The sequence below is a fragment of the Vigna unguiculata genome, chromosome 6, assembly GCF_037176805.1.
Source record: "Vigna unguiculata cultivar grain cowpea cultivar isolate G323 ecotype 2 chromosome 6, ASM3717680v1, whole genome shotgun sequence".
Taxonomy (NCBI): domain Eukaryota; kingdom Viridiplantae; phylum Streptophyta; class Magnoliopsida; order Fabales; family Fabaceae; genus Vigna; species Vigna unguiculata.
Window position 1 is genome coordinate 42,001,670 of NC_140797.1, and position 20,416 is coordinate 42,022,085.

The 20,416-nt window shown below is 35.5% G+C and overlaps 1 protein-coding gene across 1 annotated transcript; it reads right to left on the bottom strand.

The window, feature by feature from the left end:
- Positions 1 to 437: 437 nt before the first annotated feature.
- Positions 438 to 18,901, bottom strand: RL2 (Root hair defective 3 GTP-binding protein (RHD3)). Its single transcript, XM_028074739.2, has 22 exons — positions 18,595 to 18,901; positions 18,097 to 18,163; positions 17,911 to 18,013; positions 17,231 to 17,301; positions 16,623 to 16,686; positions 16,477 to 16,542; positions 16,340 to 16,387; positions 16,188 to 16,250; positions 16,047 to 16,103; positions 15,614 to 15,772; positions 15,468 to 15,536; positions 15,294 to 15,385; positions 14,706 to 14,784; positions 7,249 to 7,414; positions 4,912 to 5,036; positions 4,551 to 4,813; positions 3,937 to 4,033; positions 3,631 to 3,801; positions 3,439 to 3,543; positions 1,788 to 1,882; positions 1,572 to 1,668; positions 438 to 974 (listed from the first exon to the last, which is right to left on the bottom strand). The coding sequence occupies exons 1-22, from the start codon at positions 18,743 to 18,745 to the stop codon at positions 690 to 692; spliced, it is 2,493 nt and encodes an 830-aa protein (XP_027930540.2). The 5' UTR covers positions 18,746 to 18,901; the 3' UTR covers positions 438 to 689.
- Between the last annotated feature and the right edge of the window lie 1,515 nt (positions 18,902 to 20,416).

Below are 20,416 nucleotides of genomic sequence, written 5' to 3' on the forward strand. Positions count from 1 at the left end.
TAAAAATTATATACAATATTGTAAAAATTATTTTTTATTTTTATAATTATAACTTTATTATTTTTTGCTGTCATAAAAAATTATATTATATAAACTTAAATATTATATATTAAAATTATGATATTGTGATATTTAAATTTCTCAACTAAACGAATAACTTAAGTGATTGCTAACACATTATTTCATTTTCATGTTAAAGATATTAATCATCAACAAAAATAAGTTATCAGCTCCATAGTATTATTTGTGGTTCCTGCCACGAGTTTACATAGCTATTGAAACTAGACGAGTAATTAAACTAGACAAGACCAGTATACAATTATCGGAGAAAAGCAAACGCAGCTGAGGGAAATACTACGAAAATGGATCTTCCTGGCAATTCTTGTGTTGATAAAGTTATGATTAAGATTATCAGAAACATTTTAAAATTGGCAAAATTTAAAGGAAAACTAGTTTATAATGTTATTCCGTCACTAGTGGACGGAAGATCATGTTCTATAGTTGCAGCAGAACCCAAATAGGGGTCCTTCATATAATCAGATAATTTACACGTTACAGTGACGAGTAAAATATAGATGTAAAATATAGATGTAAGATAGTAAACAAAACTGATTAGGAGGTCACCCTAACTGGTGGTGCATTTCTTTTCTGATGCCAATCGTCTCCAAATCAAATTGTCATGAATATTGTCATGAAAACTCAGCTTGTGGAGCGTTTGTTCTTCTCCTCTGAGACAAATTTGTAGTTGAGTATTCATTATCGTCATTAGATGATGAGCCAACACTAGATATATTCGAGATTGAGCTTGATACTGAATCAGGTTTGTGTACTTGATTTCTGAATATCTGTGTTTGAGAAGCTGACCCTTGAGATTCTTGAGGGGTTTGATTCCCCTGAGCTTCTTCAGCAAGACGCTTAATAAGGTTCATAACTGTGGGAAGAAACCTTGATGAAATGGATAGTAGTCCAGGCAGCTGCAAACAGTATAGCCATAACATTAACAAACTCAGACAATGTTAGTCACCTTTGTAGCTGAGATATCATTCAGCCATCTCTTCTATTTATTATTGTTTCTCTTACAATAACATTCAACAGAACAAACCCAACCTAGAAAAACAATAAATCTTGAACTAATAAATCCTATTCGTTAATAATTACAAAACTTTTTTTAGGTCACTTAAAAAAATATTAACCCCAATAAAATTATTATTTTGTTTTTGATCTTGAAAGCGGTTTAGATAATGCTTTAAACAGTGAAATAAAGTGATTGAAAATAGTGTTTCTAAGACAAAAATAATAAAACAAACATTTATAACGAACAAAAAAATTAAAAAATATATATTAGGGACCACATACAAAATCTGATAATTTATTAAGGACCATAAATATATAAAACTTAAATTTATATGTAGCAAATATCATAACTTGTGCGTTATGCAATTTAAAAAGAAAATGGCAATGGGCCTAACTAGTCCGTGTAATTGCAAGAGTCATTCACTTGGGCAGAAAAAACATCACAGAATCTTGACAATCTTACTGCTGGAAAAAGTAAAAGATTCAGTCGTACTCACAGTGCCATGGCGAAACTCTCCAGCTATATCCATTTGTACCCAGATGGCCTTGCCAAGTAGATAGGCAACAAATATAAACAACAGGTAGAGAGGATTTCTGTTTTAAATACAAGTCAGCAAATGTAATAATTAAACTGCAGAAAAAAGGTCCAATGAAACATAATATTGAAAATAACAAATAATTAATAGTTAAATTTTTTTAAAAGTTATACTTACTTTAGTAGCATCATAAACTCATTAAAACCAAGTATGACCATTGCCATTATCGCCCACGGAGGAGGTAACCAATTGTTACTCCGCTTGAAGGCCTCCTGAATACACACCAAAAAAGAAAAGAAAATAATAATACCTTTGTTAGTATGTCTGGAGTTAGATAAGTATTTAAGGCAAATATAAAGGACAAAAATGACATTTTCATGGAACCTGCCCCTATGTAAACTAAAGGACAAAAAAAGAAGAAAAACAGCAGCTGCGAAAACCTTGGAGCAAACACCATTGTAATAAATTCTAACAAGAAATACTCTCACCAAACTGGTTTTATCATGTAAATGAGGTAACTGAAGCAGGACAAAACCATGTCAAAGGCAAATGGATGTAGAAGACATGAGATTAACATCACATGACTGACTGTTATTCATCCATATAAAATTTCATTCAGAAATTTATATAACTGAAAAGCCTTCAAAATAAGTTCTGCGTGACATTTCACTCAATCCAGTATGCAAGTTTACATATTACAGTACATGAACCCCCATCAAGCCAAACAAACAGTCAGAGTTTGGACAGTTATTGCCTTGTCCGAGCTGCATCCATATTAAAAGTGTTATTTACCTTATTTTAGTGCCTCAACTTTCATATATTTGGAGGTTAGTGTGTATTTAATAGTATAACTATTATAAAATATATTATTATTTGTTTAGCTATATTTTGTTTTACAAAAAGCCCAAATTAGAAGTGGTGTTTGCCCCTTTTTAGAAGACTCCATCCATAATGTCTATTGAATTAATTATTTTAAACTAAAGGAGAGCTTATGGCTGGCAAACAATTAGGAGAGACAGAAATGAGTGTTAATGAAAAGAGTAGTTTTCACAAAAAATAAAATAAAATAAAACAAATTTATGGTTATTAACTATTGAACACATCTTATTCTAATCAATTAAGTAATTGTCTGATTGAATATGGTGAAAATAGCTAACAATATATTTAACCAGTCTTATAAATAGGAACGGATAGTGATATGTTTTATAGTATTTGGTTGAAATAAAAAGATGATACTAGGCAAACATGTCAACATGGCAAAAACAAGCAAACTACACCATGACAGTAAAATTAGATCAGATTTCAAAACTTATATTATGAATAGATCCTTCTGTCTACCCAAAAACCATAAGGTTGTGAGTTGCATATTCATTGACATCCATCCCTCTGTCTCCATGCATACACACACATTAAGGATTTTGTTTATATTGTAAGGAAACAGCAACCCAAAAAGCTAAGGTTTTTTATGTTAAAGCACACAAAAAGTTTTATATCTACCACACCTTTAATGCAATGAAAGAGTCTTGCGGAGAAGAAGCATGGAGAATGCATATTCCACCTTATTTTGCCTTGAAACTTGACTTTATTTTAGTAAAATATAAATGACATGCATTAAACTTTTCAAACCACTCACTGGTACAAGCTCAATCACCATGTCAATGATCAATTGTACCAAATCCCCAAATTGTCAAATGAAGGTTAAGGCATAAGAATAGTTTTTTTTATCTCAAACATGTACGGCAAATAAGTTGGATAAAAATGCCGAGAAAATATATCAATAACAAAAATACAGAATAAGTAGACAGAAATATATTAAATATGACTTTACCTGAGCTGAAATAGCTTGAGTAACTGTATACTCAGTTTCTCCCAGGAATTGTCTCCACAAAGCCTTGCACTGAATTGGAGTGATAAGCACATCCTCTGGGGAAACCTACATTTTATATATATTCTCAAATATAATACTTTTACTATAACATTAACAGAGGAGATCAGAAGCCACAATATCCCTGTATACTACCTCCTCCCATGTGCTTGAAGCCAAAGTGTCCGCAGAAGCTTCCCGAGTTATTAATTGTGAAGATGTTGAAGCACTAGTTTTATCTATGAGAGATGAATGAAGTATGCTTCCAATGGGATCTGGCTTCTCATCCAGGCGTATAGCAGCCATATCTGATAGAAGCTTTAGGGACTGATACATGACAGCATAAGTTAATTTACAATGTGCTAAAAAAGAGGAGCAATTTCCAGTATAGTTTCATGTATGAGCAATTTTTTTTATTTTACGTATGAGTCAAAATTTTATCATTATTTTGCTATCAATTACCGCAGAGCGAGCATCCCTTGTAATAGCTCTAATATCTTCCTTCCCAGTCCAAATTCTAGGTAGTGAATCATTATCATGATTGAATACGGTAGAGAACCTGGAAATATTAAAGTCAGAAATCAGTAAGCCACCAAACTCTGAACATCTATTGGGAATAGTACACTTTCATTCATCATAAAAGAATAAACATGTACAAGTAACATAGAATGCCTCCTCCAATACAAAAACAATATACAGCAACCAAGCCTTTTCCTTGCATAGTTCAAGTTTCCTTCTGCTACTTTTAGTCAGATAAATGTAAATTGTTTGTCTCCATGCATGTCCAATAGAGTAGCTCCTACTAGATACATGATAGCAGAACATAATAAAATATTGAAACAACTATGACATGATAGTAACATACAGAAACTTTCGTTAAACCATGGAGTTCTACGCTATCCATCCGAATACACTAATGAAGTAGCCTACATGTCTTGTTTCAATCCTTACTAACTACTAAGTTCCAAAACATTAATATTCAACCGTCAATCAAAGTTCTATATACATATTACAATCCACAACCAAATTTTACCAAAATAATTGACGTGATTTCATGATATTTTAGATGCAGTTACCTATCTTTCATGCGTATCAAAATCTTTCCAGCTTCTTCCCTTGCTTTATTTTCCACCACTTTTCTTGCATAGTCCCTTAAACTTTGTTCCATTTTTTCAACTGTTTCTTCATCCAGCTCAAAACCAGCCACGGAAGCAGAAAATTCAGATATAGCAGATCCAGTCTCACGTTTAAGCAGTGCTCTTATTGAAAGCCATGTGTCCTTTCCACCTGATTCAAAGAGAGACTCCACTGGCTTGGTCAATGCGTTGGTCAATTTTTTCTGCATAAGATACTTTTATTTTAGTGTCTGATAGAAATAGAAGGCATTAAAAAACATATCCCAGCTCAACCAATTAACCACTGTTATATCAATATTACCTCAAGATTAGTTGTTATCTCGGACAATTTTGCAGCACGCACAGATGAAGCATGTGAATCAATATCATGACGAAGTTTGTCTCGCACCTTTGAAGCACCCCAATTAGCATGTCTCACAGCAGCATCTGCGAAGTGCAAATCTTATTAAAAAATGAACAAAGAGAACTGGGAGTTCTAGTGATCATACAAAAAAGCATTTAAACAATGACCAAAAAGTTATAGTGATTCAACTTCAAGTGCAATTATATGTGAGAAACATGTCTAAAGAGAGTCAACAGGAACTGCTGAGCTTAGGAGAGAGGGAAAGAGAGAAAATAAAGACGAAGGGAGATAGGATAGAATTGCTAGAGTGAAACTGATTGACTACGCATTATGAAAAATATCTATCTATCTATCTATATCTTTATCTACATCTCTCTCCATATATAGACTCTTCAAAGAATGGAGAATATATCCCAAGTGAAGAGTGAATGGGTGATAGCTACAAATAAACACTTTTTAAAATATTATGGATCCACAAAACTTGGTTAAAAATGTCATACAGGACCTGATTAGACAAACTAAAACAAGGACTAAAAGAAGTGGTTAGAGATGTCGAAGCTAAAAATAAACTCAGATGCAGATTTAACCCAAATCCAAATGTAGACTAGTCACAACTGGAAATTGACATTGACAGTTTTTGGAAATTCAACATAGATGACAATTCACATTTAGCTGGAAACATTGTCAAAAAATTGATAGAAGTTTATGAAAAAGTTAGTCGTAAAGGTCATTGACAATTGAAGGTTGGCCAAAGTTTGCCAGAAAGTTGCTAGAAATTGATTCATCAAAAAAGTTTGCCAGGGGATATGATACTAGTACAATGTCATCATGTTATATTCTTAAAATCTAAAATACAAAACCCTAACAATACTAAGCATAATCCTGACTAAAAAAGGAAACAAGTACTGAGATACTAGAAAGTATGGAAACAAAGAAAAAATAGGACTAATACTAAGGGATAATCTCTAGGATACCCAAAATATTATGAGATATCCTAAAGACTAGTCATATACTTAGGTTATACAGAAAATTTAAATAATATATATAGACTAGTCCTACATCTTAGAGGCATCCTGAGATGTATATAGAGAGAAGCCAACCATATACACAGATTTTTCTTTCCATTTAATTAAATGAACAAATATAAATCCTATATATAAAATAACAGAAGACAAACTTTCTGTATCAGTAAGAATAATAAATTCCTGATATTCTCTGCTTCATGATTGAGTAATGATCTTAGACAATACAGAACCTCAGGCAATTTCAAACATAATCCCAAAAGAAATAATTTTTTAAGATAAATTATAAAACAAATCATGAAGCTGTGACCAAGCTAGTCAGTTAGACCAGAGCTGGGGTCTGATAAATGATTCAAATAAAGTGCAAAAACAGCTAGAAGAAAATCTGGTAAAACCGATTTAAAGCAGGTCAATATTTTTTTTTTAATATTATAGCATTTTAAAATTTTAATAAAAAATAAATATAAACCTAAAATATTTGTCATTTTCTTTTCTATTAAAAATAGAAACTTATTTATAGATGATAATGTACCTGATTGAAATAATGGAGTTAACAAAATAAGAATACTTGGCCCGTGTGAGTTGAAGTTTATAACTTCTAAGAATTGAATTTTATAATTCTATTAACATCTAAGAATTGAAAAATATGGTATCATATGAATTGAAAATTATGTATGACTTTTATCATTTTAATAGCATTTTGGTTTATTATTTTAATATTTCATGAGTTTTGTATGAATTGAAAATTACTATTGTATGACTTTTATCATTCTAATAGCATTTTGGTTTATTATTTTATTATTTCATGAGTTTTGTATACATCGAAAATCATTAACGTATGAGTTTTATTATTTTAATATCAAGGGGCACAATTTTGGTTTGTGAAGATTAATTATAGGTATAATTTATTTGAAATGTATGATAATGATGTATTTTATTTTATTTTATTTGAATTTATGGTTAAAATATTTGTTTCTTCAAATATTTCGTAAATACCGCATATATCTGTGGATATTAAATAAATAGACGGGTACCCACATAACGGATACCTGCACGGATACAAAACGAATATTTATCCATCGAATAGAATATGGGGCTACTATCTTACCCATCCCGTTGACATCTTATCCTCATCCATGCATGTCTTAGGTGGGAAAGTAAAACAATAAGTCATAAATGACAAAATGACAACTAATATAAATTCAGGAAAAGTCAAATTTGCTAGAATATAATATTGTAAATGTTATAAATAAGAATCAAATCAGATTATTACCCGCAGATCCTTTGTCAAATCCATCCATAATAGTTTGAGTCCAAATACGAACAGATGAAGCAAACCCCTCTCCATTGTTTAGTGATTGTTCCAGTTCAGTCTTAAAATCATTTAGAGCTTTAGAGTGTATATGCTCTAGCAATGTTATATAAGCAGGATACACAAGCTGAAAAGTTGACACCAATAAAGAAGCATTACTAGAGTTTTATGTATAACCACCGTATTCAGAAGTCCTTATCAGTAATACCTCAGTTCAGTATTAAGCACAATATTAAGAATTTAGCGTTTTGAGAAGGATGGTATGAGCAAACAATATAGGAAGTGGAGTAATATTGTAGATTATTGTAGTAAACAATATTTAAATATTTGTAAATATTTATTGGTACAACTAAAGTAGGATAATGTTTAAGAACTCAAAAATCATTTTATATGATTATACTTACATAAAGAAGGATCATATAGTTTTACTTAGATTTATGATCAGACAAATCAATATCAAATATATATTATAGTGACATTTATAATTATTCTAGTATAATAATTTTATCATAAGAGAATATCAAGCTTCCACTATATATTGTATTGAAAAGTCAATATAACTAAATCACTAGTGTTGTTACATAGTACACGGTTTCAGCTCAATATTTCTTTTTCTTATAGTTTAACACAATATCAAAGTCTCTTGAAAACCATGTTAGCTCGGTGGATCCACTATCTTAACTTTCCTGCCAGCACATGAGGATTATCTACCCCTCACCCAAGTCGCTTCCTCCATGTAACCACACCTTTGCTCTTGTGGCTCCATCAGAGTTGATTTGGTGGTTCAACCTTATTTCCTCTCTCCTTTAATTATTCTAACTCATTTTTATCAAATTCTGAAAATTGGCTTCAAGCAAGTACTCTGCATCTCGAATAGGTTCTCCAATCTTTACTAACCATATTGTTAGTATTGAGAAGATGGATGGATCTAACTATTCCCACTTGGGCTCTCGAAATCAGGTTACAGATCAGTGGATTGGGCCATCCCATCTAACTACCACGGTTGAATCCAACCCGATAAATGAACACAAATAATAGACACACCACACCCAAACCTATAATGTTTGCCAAGACCTCTTGACACTGTCTGCTTATCTTGGGAAGATTTATGCTGCCAAACAAGTAAATGAGTTCCTAACACGATTTAAATATGTAAAGCAGCAACTTAAGAACCGCAATACATTTCTTATGACAGCTTTGTATGGCTATCCTCAAGAGTAAGTTGATACCTTATTAAATTCTAGGATCACCAATAATCCAAACTGTGGCTTTTGTCTCGTTAACATAAATATACACGGAGATGCATACCTCTTTAGTTTGGGACACTTCTATATTTGCCTTACAGAACACTAGTTTTGGGTGCTTTTGCACAAGTTTAGAACGTGAGTATTGTTACCACAAAGGCCATACCATTAATGGTGTTAGGCTGTGTGCAAAAACTCCTTGGTTGAGCAATATTTTTTAGGCATATACTACTAAGTCACCTATTGCTCTTGCATTGCCAGCTAACCAGCGTTGTATGATTCCAAAACATATGTGGGCTTTCTCCAATCGTATGAAAATCGCCAAATTGCTAGTAGCATTGCTTTGGTAGCACACAGTAGTAAATCGTGTGCTTGTCTCTCTCAATCTCATTCCCTAGGTCCTTAGGTCATTCATTGACTTTGGTGCAACCAATAATATATTTGGTAATCGTTCTTTTTTCCCTTCCCTTATCACTACTGATAATTGGTCCTCCATTGCTGTTATTAACGGTTCACAAACACAAGCATGTGGCATTGGCACCAACCCCCTTCCATCTCTTAATGTGACTATGTTACCTAACTGTCACCCAGCTGACCAAATCCCATGACATTCAATTTCGGTAAAAATATTGTTTGCTTGTAGGGATCAAATATCAAAACAGATGATTGGCATCCACTATTTCCCCAAAGATGATTCATGCATAGTTAATACACCATCGGTTGACCAAATTGCAGAAGATGGTGTCAATATTCATCAGTCCTTTCTAATAGAATTAATAAATGAGTTTTGTCTCCTTTCTCCTTAGTTCACTCCAATATTTGGAGACCTTCTACTAGTACTCCTTTTGGTTTTAAAGATTTTGTTTCATTTATGGGTCACTATTCTAGATGTACCTAGATTTGGCTAATGAAAAATCGATCAAAGTTGTTTTCTATTTACAATGACTTGAGACTGAGACTTTAAAATATGAGTAGTGGACAACAGTACCACTCTCTTCCTCTTCTATTTATAGTGAAGCAAGCACGTACATATGAAAAGATATGAAAAGACTACTCTAAGATACTAGGCATGATTACATGCAACAGTAGATATGGCAGTAGGTAGTTTCCCACACTCAACACCCTACACATAGGGTTAATGATACAATAGGTATAGGTAATAATTCTAACACTCCCCCTCAAGCTGGAGCATACAAATCGTATGAACCAAGCTTGGAACAAATGAACTCAATCCGAGGTCCCCTTAATGACTTGGTCAACACATCTGCAAGTTGGTCATTTGACCCAACGAACTCAGTACAAATTTCCTTGGTCATCAATTTTTCTCGAACAAAGTGGCAGTCAATTTCTATGTGTTTAGTTCTCTCATGAAACACTGGATTTGATGCAATGTGGAGAGCAGCCTGGTTGTCACAATACATCTTCATGGTCTGAATTTCACAGAAGTTAAGCTCTCGAAGAAATTGCTTTACCCATATGAGTTCACACGTGAGAGACGCCATTGCCCGATATTCAGCTTCAGCGGTGGATCGAGCCACTACATTTTGCTTCTTACTTTTCCAAGAGATAACATTTCCTCCGAGGAGGACACAATATCCCGTAGTAGAGCGTCTGTCAATAGGAGAGCCTGCCCAATCAGCATCACAGTACCCAGAGATTTGAACATTTCCTTTATCTTCATATAGCAAACCTTGCCCTGGAGCCTTCTTGAGGTACCTTAAAATACGGATGATGGCATTCCAATGTCCAAGACATGGAGTCTGCATAAACTGGCTAACAATTCCAACTGCGAAAGATAGATCAGGCCTCGTAATAGTGAGATAAATTAACTTTCCAACGAGCCTCCTATATCTCTCTGGATCGGAGAATAATTCGCCTTCTACTGTTGTTAACTTCTGATTCGGGTCCATAGGACTCTCTACTGGTCTGCAGTCAATCATACCTGTTTCTTGTAATATATCAAGAGCATATTTCCTTTGAGAGATTACAACTCCATCTTTTGACTGAGCTACTTCAATGCCCAAGAAGTATTTGAGGCTTCCGAGATCCTTGGTTTGAAAATGTTTACACAAGTGCTCCTTCAGTTGAGATATTCCAGTAGTATCATTTCCTGTAATAACAATATCATCAACATATACTATTAGGTAGACACATTTCCCAGGAGAGGTATGTTTGTAAAAGACTGAGTGATCTGCCTCACTGCGCCTTAACCCAAATTTCTGAACAATGGAGCTGAATTTTCCAAACCAAGCTCGTGGTGATTGTTTGAGGCCATATAAAGATCGATGCAATTTGCATACCATACCAGACTCCCCCTGAGCAACAAACCCAGGAGGTTGCTCCATGTAAACTTCCTCCTCAAGATCACCATGAAGGAAGGCATTTTTGATATCCAATTGATGAAGAGGCCAGTGACGAATTGCTGCCATTGCAAAGAAGAGGCGAATAGTAGTCATCTTGGCCACGGGAGAGAAGGTGTCACAATAGTCAAGGCCATAAACCTGAGTGTACCCTTTTGCAACCAATCGGGCTTTGAGTCGATCAACCTGACCATCAGGGCCAACTTTAATTGCATACACCCATCGACAACCAACAGCCTTCTTACCCAAAGGGAGGGGCACGAGCTCCCAAGTATGATTGCTTTCAAGAGCCTGCATCTCTGCAATCATGGCTTGTCGCCATCCAGGATGATCAAGTGCTTCATTCACATTTTTGGGAATAACAACAGAAGACACTGAGGATAAAAGTGAACAATAGGAAGGCGATAATCGGTGATAGCTAAGAAAATTATAAATGGGATGTGGATTTCGAGAGGAACGAGTACCTTTTCTGAGAGCAATGGGCCAACCTGAATCACCTTCATCAGGAGTCATGGGATCAAGAGACGAGGGAGAAGAATCTGAAGTAGGGGATTCACCATGTTCTTGAACAACTGGACTATTCGTCGGCGTCCTGTGTTGGAGAGAGTCAATAGGTGGAGATGATGGCTCAGGAGGACTTTGGTCGAGACTTGGAGGGACAGGGACATTGGAAATATTGTATTCAACCACGGGAATAGGAAGGACCTGCTGGATGACATGGACATCTTGAACAGATGGAGAGAAGTAAGGGGTCTGTTCAAAAAATGTAACATTGGCAGACATGTAATATTTCTTGGTTTCAGGAGAGTAACATCGATACCCTTTTTGAAGTCGTGAATAGCCCAAGAAAACACATTTGAGAGAGCGAGCAGAAAGCTTGTCTAACCCGGGAGACATGTCATGAACAAAACATACACAACCAAAAACTCTAGGGGGAGTGTTAAAGAGAGGATTGTCTGGAAACAGAATGGAGAAAGGGACCTTATGATTGAGAGAGGAAGATGGCATCCGATTAATAAGAAAACCTGCAGTTAAGATGGCATCTCCCCAGTGATGGACAGGAACGTTGGCACTAAGCAAAAGGGTACGAGCAGTTTCAACTAAGTGTCGATTTTTCCTTTCTGCTATACCATTTTGTTGTGGCGTATGAGGACAAGTAGACTGGTGCAGGATACCATGGGAACTCAAAACATTAGAAAGAGCAGACGAAAAATACTCTTTGGCATTGTCACTTCTTAAGATTTTAATTACTTGACCAAATTGATTCTTGATTTCATTCAAAAAGGATGTGAAGAGGGATAATAATTCAGAACGATCTTTCATAAGATAAACCCAAGTACATCTCGAATATTCATCAATGAAAGTAACAAAATACCTAAAGCCAAAAGATGAGACACGACTAGGTCCCCAGATATCGGAATGGATGACAGAAAAACTAGAAGTACACTTTGATTGAGATCTTTTAGGAAAGGTAGATCTAACATGTTTTCCTAGTTGACATGACTCACATTCTAAAGTCTGGAGACGACTAAGTTCAGGAAACATTTTCTTTAACTTGGACAAGTGAGGGTGACCAAGCCGATCATGTAACATTTTAGGATTGGGGGCTGCAACACATGACACACGTGGACGAGATCCAAAATGGTATAATCCGCCCGCTTCATATCCTTCTCCAATCCGTCTCCCCGAGCCACGCTCCTGTATAACAAAAGATTTGTCATCGAAGGTTACAGAGCAATTCAATGTTTTGGTTAACTGACTTAAGGAAATTAAATTGAAAGGACAATTAGGGACAAAAAGGACAGATTTTAGATTTAAGGACGGAGATAAGATGGCTTGACCGACTCCCTTTGAGGATGTTTTAGAACCATTTGCGAGGGTTATAAAATGAGATTTTTCTTGGAATGAGATGGTTGAGAACAAGGAGGTATTACCAGAAATGTGATCAGAAGCACCAGAGTCAATTACCCATGAATTGTGACCTTCCATGGATTGAGAGATGCAAACAGTTGATGTACTTGGAGCTTGGGATGACTGTGCCAAGCTGTTGGATTTGAGGCGTAGGTACTCTTGATACTCGTCCTCAGTGAACTTGGAGTCAGTAGTCTCTGCCTGGGAGACATTGGCTGTTTTGGCAGGAAATCCATGTAAAGTGTAGCAGTTTTCTTGGGTATGACCCATCCTTTTACAATACGTACACTGAGGACGCCCACGACCTCCACGTCCACCTCCTCTAGTTCCACGACCTCCTCTTCCTCGGGTGGCAACCATGACAGATGGTTCCACTACAGCAAGAGTTTCGGGAGTTTGAAGAGTTGGAACACGTATCATGCGGGAGATCAAAGTTTCCATGGAAGGAACCTCATGAGAGGTCAAAAGCTGATCTCGGATATGATTAAAGTCTGGGTGTATAGCGCGGAGGATCATTACCATATAGTACTTGTCAAGCTTTTTCTTCATTTCATCTAGAGAGTCGACTTCCAAGAACATTCGGAGTTCTTCCACAGCAGCTTGAGCGTCATTCATGAATGACATCATATCATGGTTAGTCATTTTCATAGATGCCAACTTGTTCGCCGAATCATAGAGGCGTTGAATATCATTTGCATAGATATTCTGAGTTCGCTTCCAAAACGAGTGGCAAGTTTTGAAGGCCCGTAGGGACATCAAAAGTCGTGGTTCCACCGATTGCCACAATAGAGCACATAGTTGGAAATCCGCTTGTTTCCACTGTTCAGCTTTTTCAGAAGGTACGTGGCTGCCATCTTTCTCAAGGTGTTCGTGGTGTCCTTGACCGAGAAACCACATCTCGACGGCAGCGGACCAAGATAAGTAATTTTGGCCATTTAGTTTCTCGGACGTAATGCAGGGGCTTCCAGAGAATGAAATAGCACTCCCAGTTCCTCCAGTGGCCATGATAAAGAGAGGATCTCGGAAAACAGTAAAACAGTGACGAAAACAGTGAAACAGTGACGATTTTCGACTTCGAAAGGGACGATTTCCACAAGAGGTGCTACTGAACTTCACCGGAACAGAGATTTGATGGTCAAAACGGGTAGAGGAGGCTCCGACGACGGCGACGGAGGTGGCGCGACGACGAACTGGCGACGGGAAGGCGGCGCGTGAGCGGCACGCGCCTGACTGCAGCGAACAGAGAAGACGCGCGTGGAGGCGCGTGGCGACGGCGCTACCTGCGACACCGGCGGGGTTGGCTGTCGCGCGGAGAGGCGGTTCAGATCCGGTGGTTTCCGGACGGAACTGCGTCGGTGGACGGCGGCGGACGGCGACGGACGGCGGCGGACGGTGGCGGACAGCGGCGGAGGACGCAGACAGTGGCGGACAGTGTTGAGAAGTTGTTTGACAGTGTTGGGTAGTTCAGAAACGAGGTTAACCGAACTTAGACAGCCGCGGACAGCGGCGGTGACTAACGGCGATCAACCGCGGACAGCGGTGACGGACCAGCTGAGACAGAAACCAGAGCGGGATCGACCCGCTCTGATACCAACTTGAGACTGAGACTTTAAAATATGAGTAGTGGACAACAGTACCACTCTCTTCCTCTTCTATTTATAGTGAAGCAAGCACGTACATATGAAAAGATATGAAAAGACTACTCTAAGATACTAGGCATGATTACATGCAACAGTAGATATGGCAGTAGGTAGTTTCCCACACTCAACACCCTACACATAGGGTTAATGATACAATAGGTATAGGTAATAATTCTAACACAATGAAATCAAAACATAATATACTACATCAAAATTCTTTTAAAATAAGAAACAAATAGTAAAAGCACAGCCAGCAGCCTTACATCCAAAGCCTTCGATTCCAATTGCTTTCGTTTTGCATTTCTCACGGATTCTTCAAAGAAAATTGCCTCTTCATCATATCTGTTGAAAACAAGATATTATCAACATATAAAACGAAAGATTGAAACCTTAGGACACAATTGAATTATCTAAAAAGATGGAAAACTAACTAACCGCCCCTATGAGTTGCACAGGTGAGTAAAACATGTTTAAAGAATTGCATATTTCATGAAACTTTTAATTTACAAATACAATTTTGATAAATTGAATTTTCTTTTAAAATCTTGATAAATTAAGAGATACATAGTACTGGGAGAAAGAAATCCAAAGAATGAAGATATTTTATTATCTTATGCTAGGATTGAAATGAAAGAAAAATCAACGTTAGTGTTGCTATTGAAAGAAAAATTATCAAATTAAAGTCTAGGGCAAGAAAAAATCGGTAATGCATATAAGATTTATTCTTAAGCATTTATTCCTAATACATACATACATTTTAATCATGAATTGGAATAGATAGATATCTGTTGTCACTGAACGTAGATTTTTCTTGAACTTAAATTGAAAGTCTACCAGCATCTGGAACTTACTGTGAAAGGCTGGCATCAATAATGGAACTCAGTTTTTCCCCAAAACCTCGTACTGGACCTAATTGAACAGCTTCTTCCAATTCCAGCCAATCCTAAGTCAAATTCATTCATCAGATTATTTACTCTAAAAATAGCTGAAGCAAAGCAACTCAATACAAAAAAATGGATAAGCACCTTGTCAGACTGTAGTTGATTAAGTTTTTCATTAGCAATTTCTTCACAACGCACCGTTGCTACCATTACCTGTTAAATAAAATGGCAAATCGATAAAAAAAAAAATGATTGTTTCATCTCATCCTAAAAGTTAGCTAATAGGAAACCTTGTGAGCTGGAAGATCAAGATCCCTGTTTTCTCGTATGACTTTCCAAATTTGCTGCGCACTAATAGAAAATCCAGAAGCAGGCACAACACCACGTCGATCACCAGCCAAACCTCCAGGTGCTATAGAATGAAAGAAACGTTGCCGTAATTGAGCAACCTGCATGAATAGGTGTAACTCTATGATCCACATCATATCCAAGTATAACTACAGTTGTAAAAGAAGCTTATTATACTACACTCTACCACCGAGATAAGGAAAGAACCAAAATGGAAAGGTTTCGAGTACAAAAGTTTCAAACTTTTCATTACTTGCTAAAACACTCATGCAGAAAACTATCTATTGAATTTTAGAAATTAGTAATCACTCCAAAACAGGGAAAAAAGTATCCTAGCACAACTTCCAAAAGTAATGCATTGTCTATTGAGTGTACCTCCTCGTTGAACTTATCCTCCTTGTCCTCATAACTTGACAAAGCAGTAACTTCCACCTTCATTTGAAAATTCATTAATTATATACAATAATATTCACATAAACAGTTGGCACGTGCAAAAGGGAGATAGATAGAACTTACATTGAAAAATTCACTTAGAGGAGTATGTTGATGTACTTGGGGTTTTCTAACACTATCCCAAATCTGAGGAATTCACATCATGGTAAGCAGTGATGATGAAGAAAAACAAGAAACCACATGAATAAAAGTCAGAAATTAAATGGGAAACACACCTTCTGAATATCTTCTCTTAGAATAGGCTCCAAATGTTCAAGTGGAGTCTGCATAGACCGCCAGAAACATGAAAAACATTGAATAGTAAAATACTAAAAAAGGGTGCGTTCTCAAAAAAGGACCCGTGATTCTATACCTTTGTTTTATCACGTATAACAAAAAGCAATGTCGTTTTCCGGGGACTAAATAACCGCATCATGACCTACAAATACAAGAAGGACCAAAGTGTGAAATCTCAAATATTGAATACCCATCAAAGGTAAATTCATGGCTAAAAGCTACCTGAAAAACTGTTTTCAAAAGAGGTTTATTGGCTGCTTGTTCTCGACCAATGTCATGACACCACCTGTGAATAAAAAAAATCATCAAAAGTTGTCCAAAGTGGATTGAATGTTTGCACAAGTTTGACTGTAAGCTCCCATAAACCATGAAACAGAGTTCTTTTTTACTTTCTGATTAAATCCAAATACTAATCTGACTCCAAAGAAAATACAAAAACAAAAAAAAAATGAGATGACACAGAAACATAAAACGAAAAAAGGTTACGCATATCACCTTTTGCACCAGAACATATTATAATTCATCGTATACTCACTGACATACAATGTGAATGATCCTAATTACTAAGTGCAGGTGGACAGTTAGCAAGGTTATCTTAAAACACAAGTTACTAGAACGCACAGGCAATCCACCAAGTTAGACAGAAAGATTTGCAATTCCACCTAGACTTCGGTTAAGTAATGCAGCATGTACGGACTGCACAAACATATTGGATGTGAATTTGTTAAGAAACTTTTAAATAGCCAAGGATAATGCCTTACTCAATCATTTCCCCAGAATTTGATTCATTAAGTTATTTATAAAGCAATAGTTTAGAGCTAAAAACTTACATGTTTATCAGAACAATATCTGATACTGCCAAAGCAAAAAGAGCACTCTGTTTCTCGAAAGCAGTGTCATCCTGAGAGTTATAATAAAAAACGAAAGCAGTGAGGCAATAATAGTGAGTTTTTATGCAAATATAAAAAAGACAGAACGGGAATATTTCTCAGTTAAAATGAAGCTACAACTTGTTTTACGAGGCACCGATAGCATACAGTTCAAAATATCAACTAAAGATATGGTCAGGGCGATTTGATGTTTATTCAAGGAATTTTCATTTATAAAAAGAACGGTAAAGGGAAGCATCTGCGAGACCATTAAAGTAGATTTCATTTTCCAACTAGGTTTGTCGAAAAATAACCTTTGACAGTTGGTTGGACGAAAAAAAAATTACAAAAATGAATTTGAAAGAAAACATTGCAGCAGAACCAAAGTCAACAGTCAACACCAAGCACAGGTTGAGAAATTATAGTATTTTCGTAGTATGTAATATCAGGTAATTCTTATAAGATGCTCTAAAGGCGGCGGCCTAAAATGACTAATAAATCAAACTCGTGTGATCATTACAGGTTTTTTACAGACAAAAAACGACTTGTGTAAAATATAACAATAACAATAGTCCTATCGCACTAGGTGATAGAAAATAACAGAAAATGAAAAAAAAAAAAAATAACACGGAATTTATTACCTCGCCCCTCTCCCTTCCATCAGTACCCTCCAAATCCATAGCAATTGTGGTTGGCTCAATCCCAACACATTTGGCAATCCAAATGCCCTTGGTCGTTTGAGATCTGCAACAATATGATACTCAATTAGATGCTCGCCATAAACTAGAACCACCCAAAACAACAGCTCAGTAATTTCAGAACCAAACCTCCCCCTGAAAGCATCCATCTCCCTGAAACTTGTGTGGAAAAGATGATTCATTAACGTGCTCTTCCCTGCACACAAGAAAAACATAACATTAACTCACACAAGTCCACAAAGAGAGAACCTAAAGCTAAAAAGAAACTGCACTCGATTGATAACCAAAACCAGTTAAAACTACAAAAATCAGAAACGGACATGCATGGCAATAGCAACTCCAATAATATGAATTATTTACTTTTTAACATATTCTCTTTCTCCTAATCCATGAATGCATCACATCTCAACCTCACTTTCAAGTTCCAAAACAAGTTACGTCAATCAATCGTCAAATTAAATCTAAACCTAATCACTAACTACAAAACTCCACTCCAGAGCACACAAAGACTTATAAATCACGCTACGATAAACCGATCCAGGCTTAACAACGACAAAAGAACCGCAGGAAGTTCAGCCGAAGTAAATCAAGAATTCAGAACGAGCAAAGGGAAGGATCGAAACGCACCGCTACTCTGCGGTCCCATGATGGCGACGACGGCGTAGGAGAGGCCGCAGGAAGCGAGGTTGACATTCTTGATGAAGTTGTCGAGGCCGGCGACGTTGAACTCACCGTCGCCGTCGATGAGTTGCGTGGCGCAGGAACCGTCGTTGGCCATGCCTTGCCGGAGAGCTGAAGTGAAGAGAAATCAAAGAATTAACGAACAGATTGCTTTGGATCTCTGATTCGCTCCGCTTTGCTTTCAGTGAAGATTCTTTGATTGCGGTGTAGGCTTGGTACTAACACTACTGCATTTGCCTAAAGAGGGAAAAGGAATGAAGAGAAGAAACACAAGTCTTGTTGGCTTCTGTTTGACGTGCGTCCAATGACACGTGCCACTCGCATCCAATCAGCTACCTAATCATTTTCGCTTTTTTATCAAATTTTAAATCAGTCAAAAAATAAACTCTTCATAGCATTCTCTCTCCTTCATTGTTTAATTTTTGGCTGAAAACCCATTGCTTGAATAATGTGCATCGTGCCTTCAATCCAAATTATAAAGTTTAACAAATTTAAAATACATTTAATGCGTGTCATGCTGCTACCTCTGATACATGAATGGTAATTAGTGTTAATTTTATTCGATGTATGATTTGATTTTAAAATAGTACTTCTCTTCTTCCACGTTTTGTTCTTTAAAGTCTAATTATTCTACATAACAACTTATCTTAATCATTCAATTACAAGAAACTAAAAACTGAAAATAAAATTATTTCCAAATTTAATTAAATCCTCCTCAATTTTGTTAAACATGTGCTATTTCATCTTTTCTTTTCTTCCCTTTTCTCCTTTTTGTCGTTTTTCAAGCTTTTTTCTTTATTACTCTTCCATTCAGTCTTCCTCTTCCTTTTTTTATTGTTTTAATTCCAATTAGTTAGTAAATGATTATTAACGATATGAATTTATGGATGTATGTGTAAGATTTACTACTCTCATTTTTAAGTAAGAAAAAATGTATTTAAGTATATATATATTTTGTCTTAATCTTGTTTTCATTTGATAATGGGTACAATTATGTTTGTGTTTTACTATTTCAAAAATTAATTAAATTTGTATTTAGAAAAAAACATACAAAGTAACACATAATGTTATTTATGATTTAATGTTAAAATGATACGATATTTGCATCTTCATTTGTCAAGTATTAATAAAGAAAATTATAATTACGTAAACATTAAATAAAAGATCAAATAATAATTGAATAGCAGTCAACTGATTATAGAACAAATCTTAAGTGTGTATATTTAATGAAATTGAAGTTTTCATGTCTTCAAACACTGTTGTTCGAACAAAATCATACAAATATAGTCAAAATTGTTTTAAAAAGAAAAATGTATTAGAGATTTATGTAAACTTACTATTGGATGGATCTAAGTGTTGAGAATGAATAAAAAATAGACAGAAAAAGGTTGTGCAGAAGAAAAAAAAACTAATAATCAACTAGAACAACAAACTAGATAAAGTTTTAGTAATATCCAATGACGTTATGTATACTTTTCGAAAAAAATCGTTCAAATAAATAATTACGTCATTAATAGAAAATACATCATACATTTAGATAAATTTAATTATTGCACATGTCTAACCGTTAAGAAATAATAAAAGAAAATCGTCATAAAAGGCTGTTTAAAAGAGAGGAAACAAAGAATGAATTAGACTAACAAAGTAAATAAAATTGTTATATTACCGGTAAATTAAGAATTTTATGTATTTCTAAGTGAAAAAACTTAAATAATAAATAGAGATATTAAACATGATTACAAATAATTAAATAGTGTGTCTTGTAAAC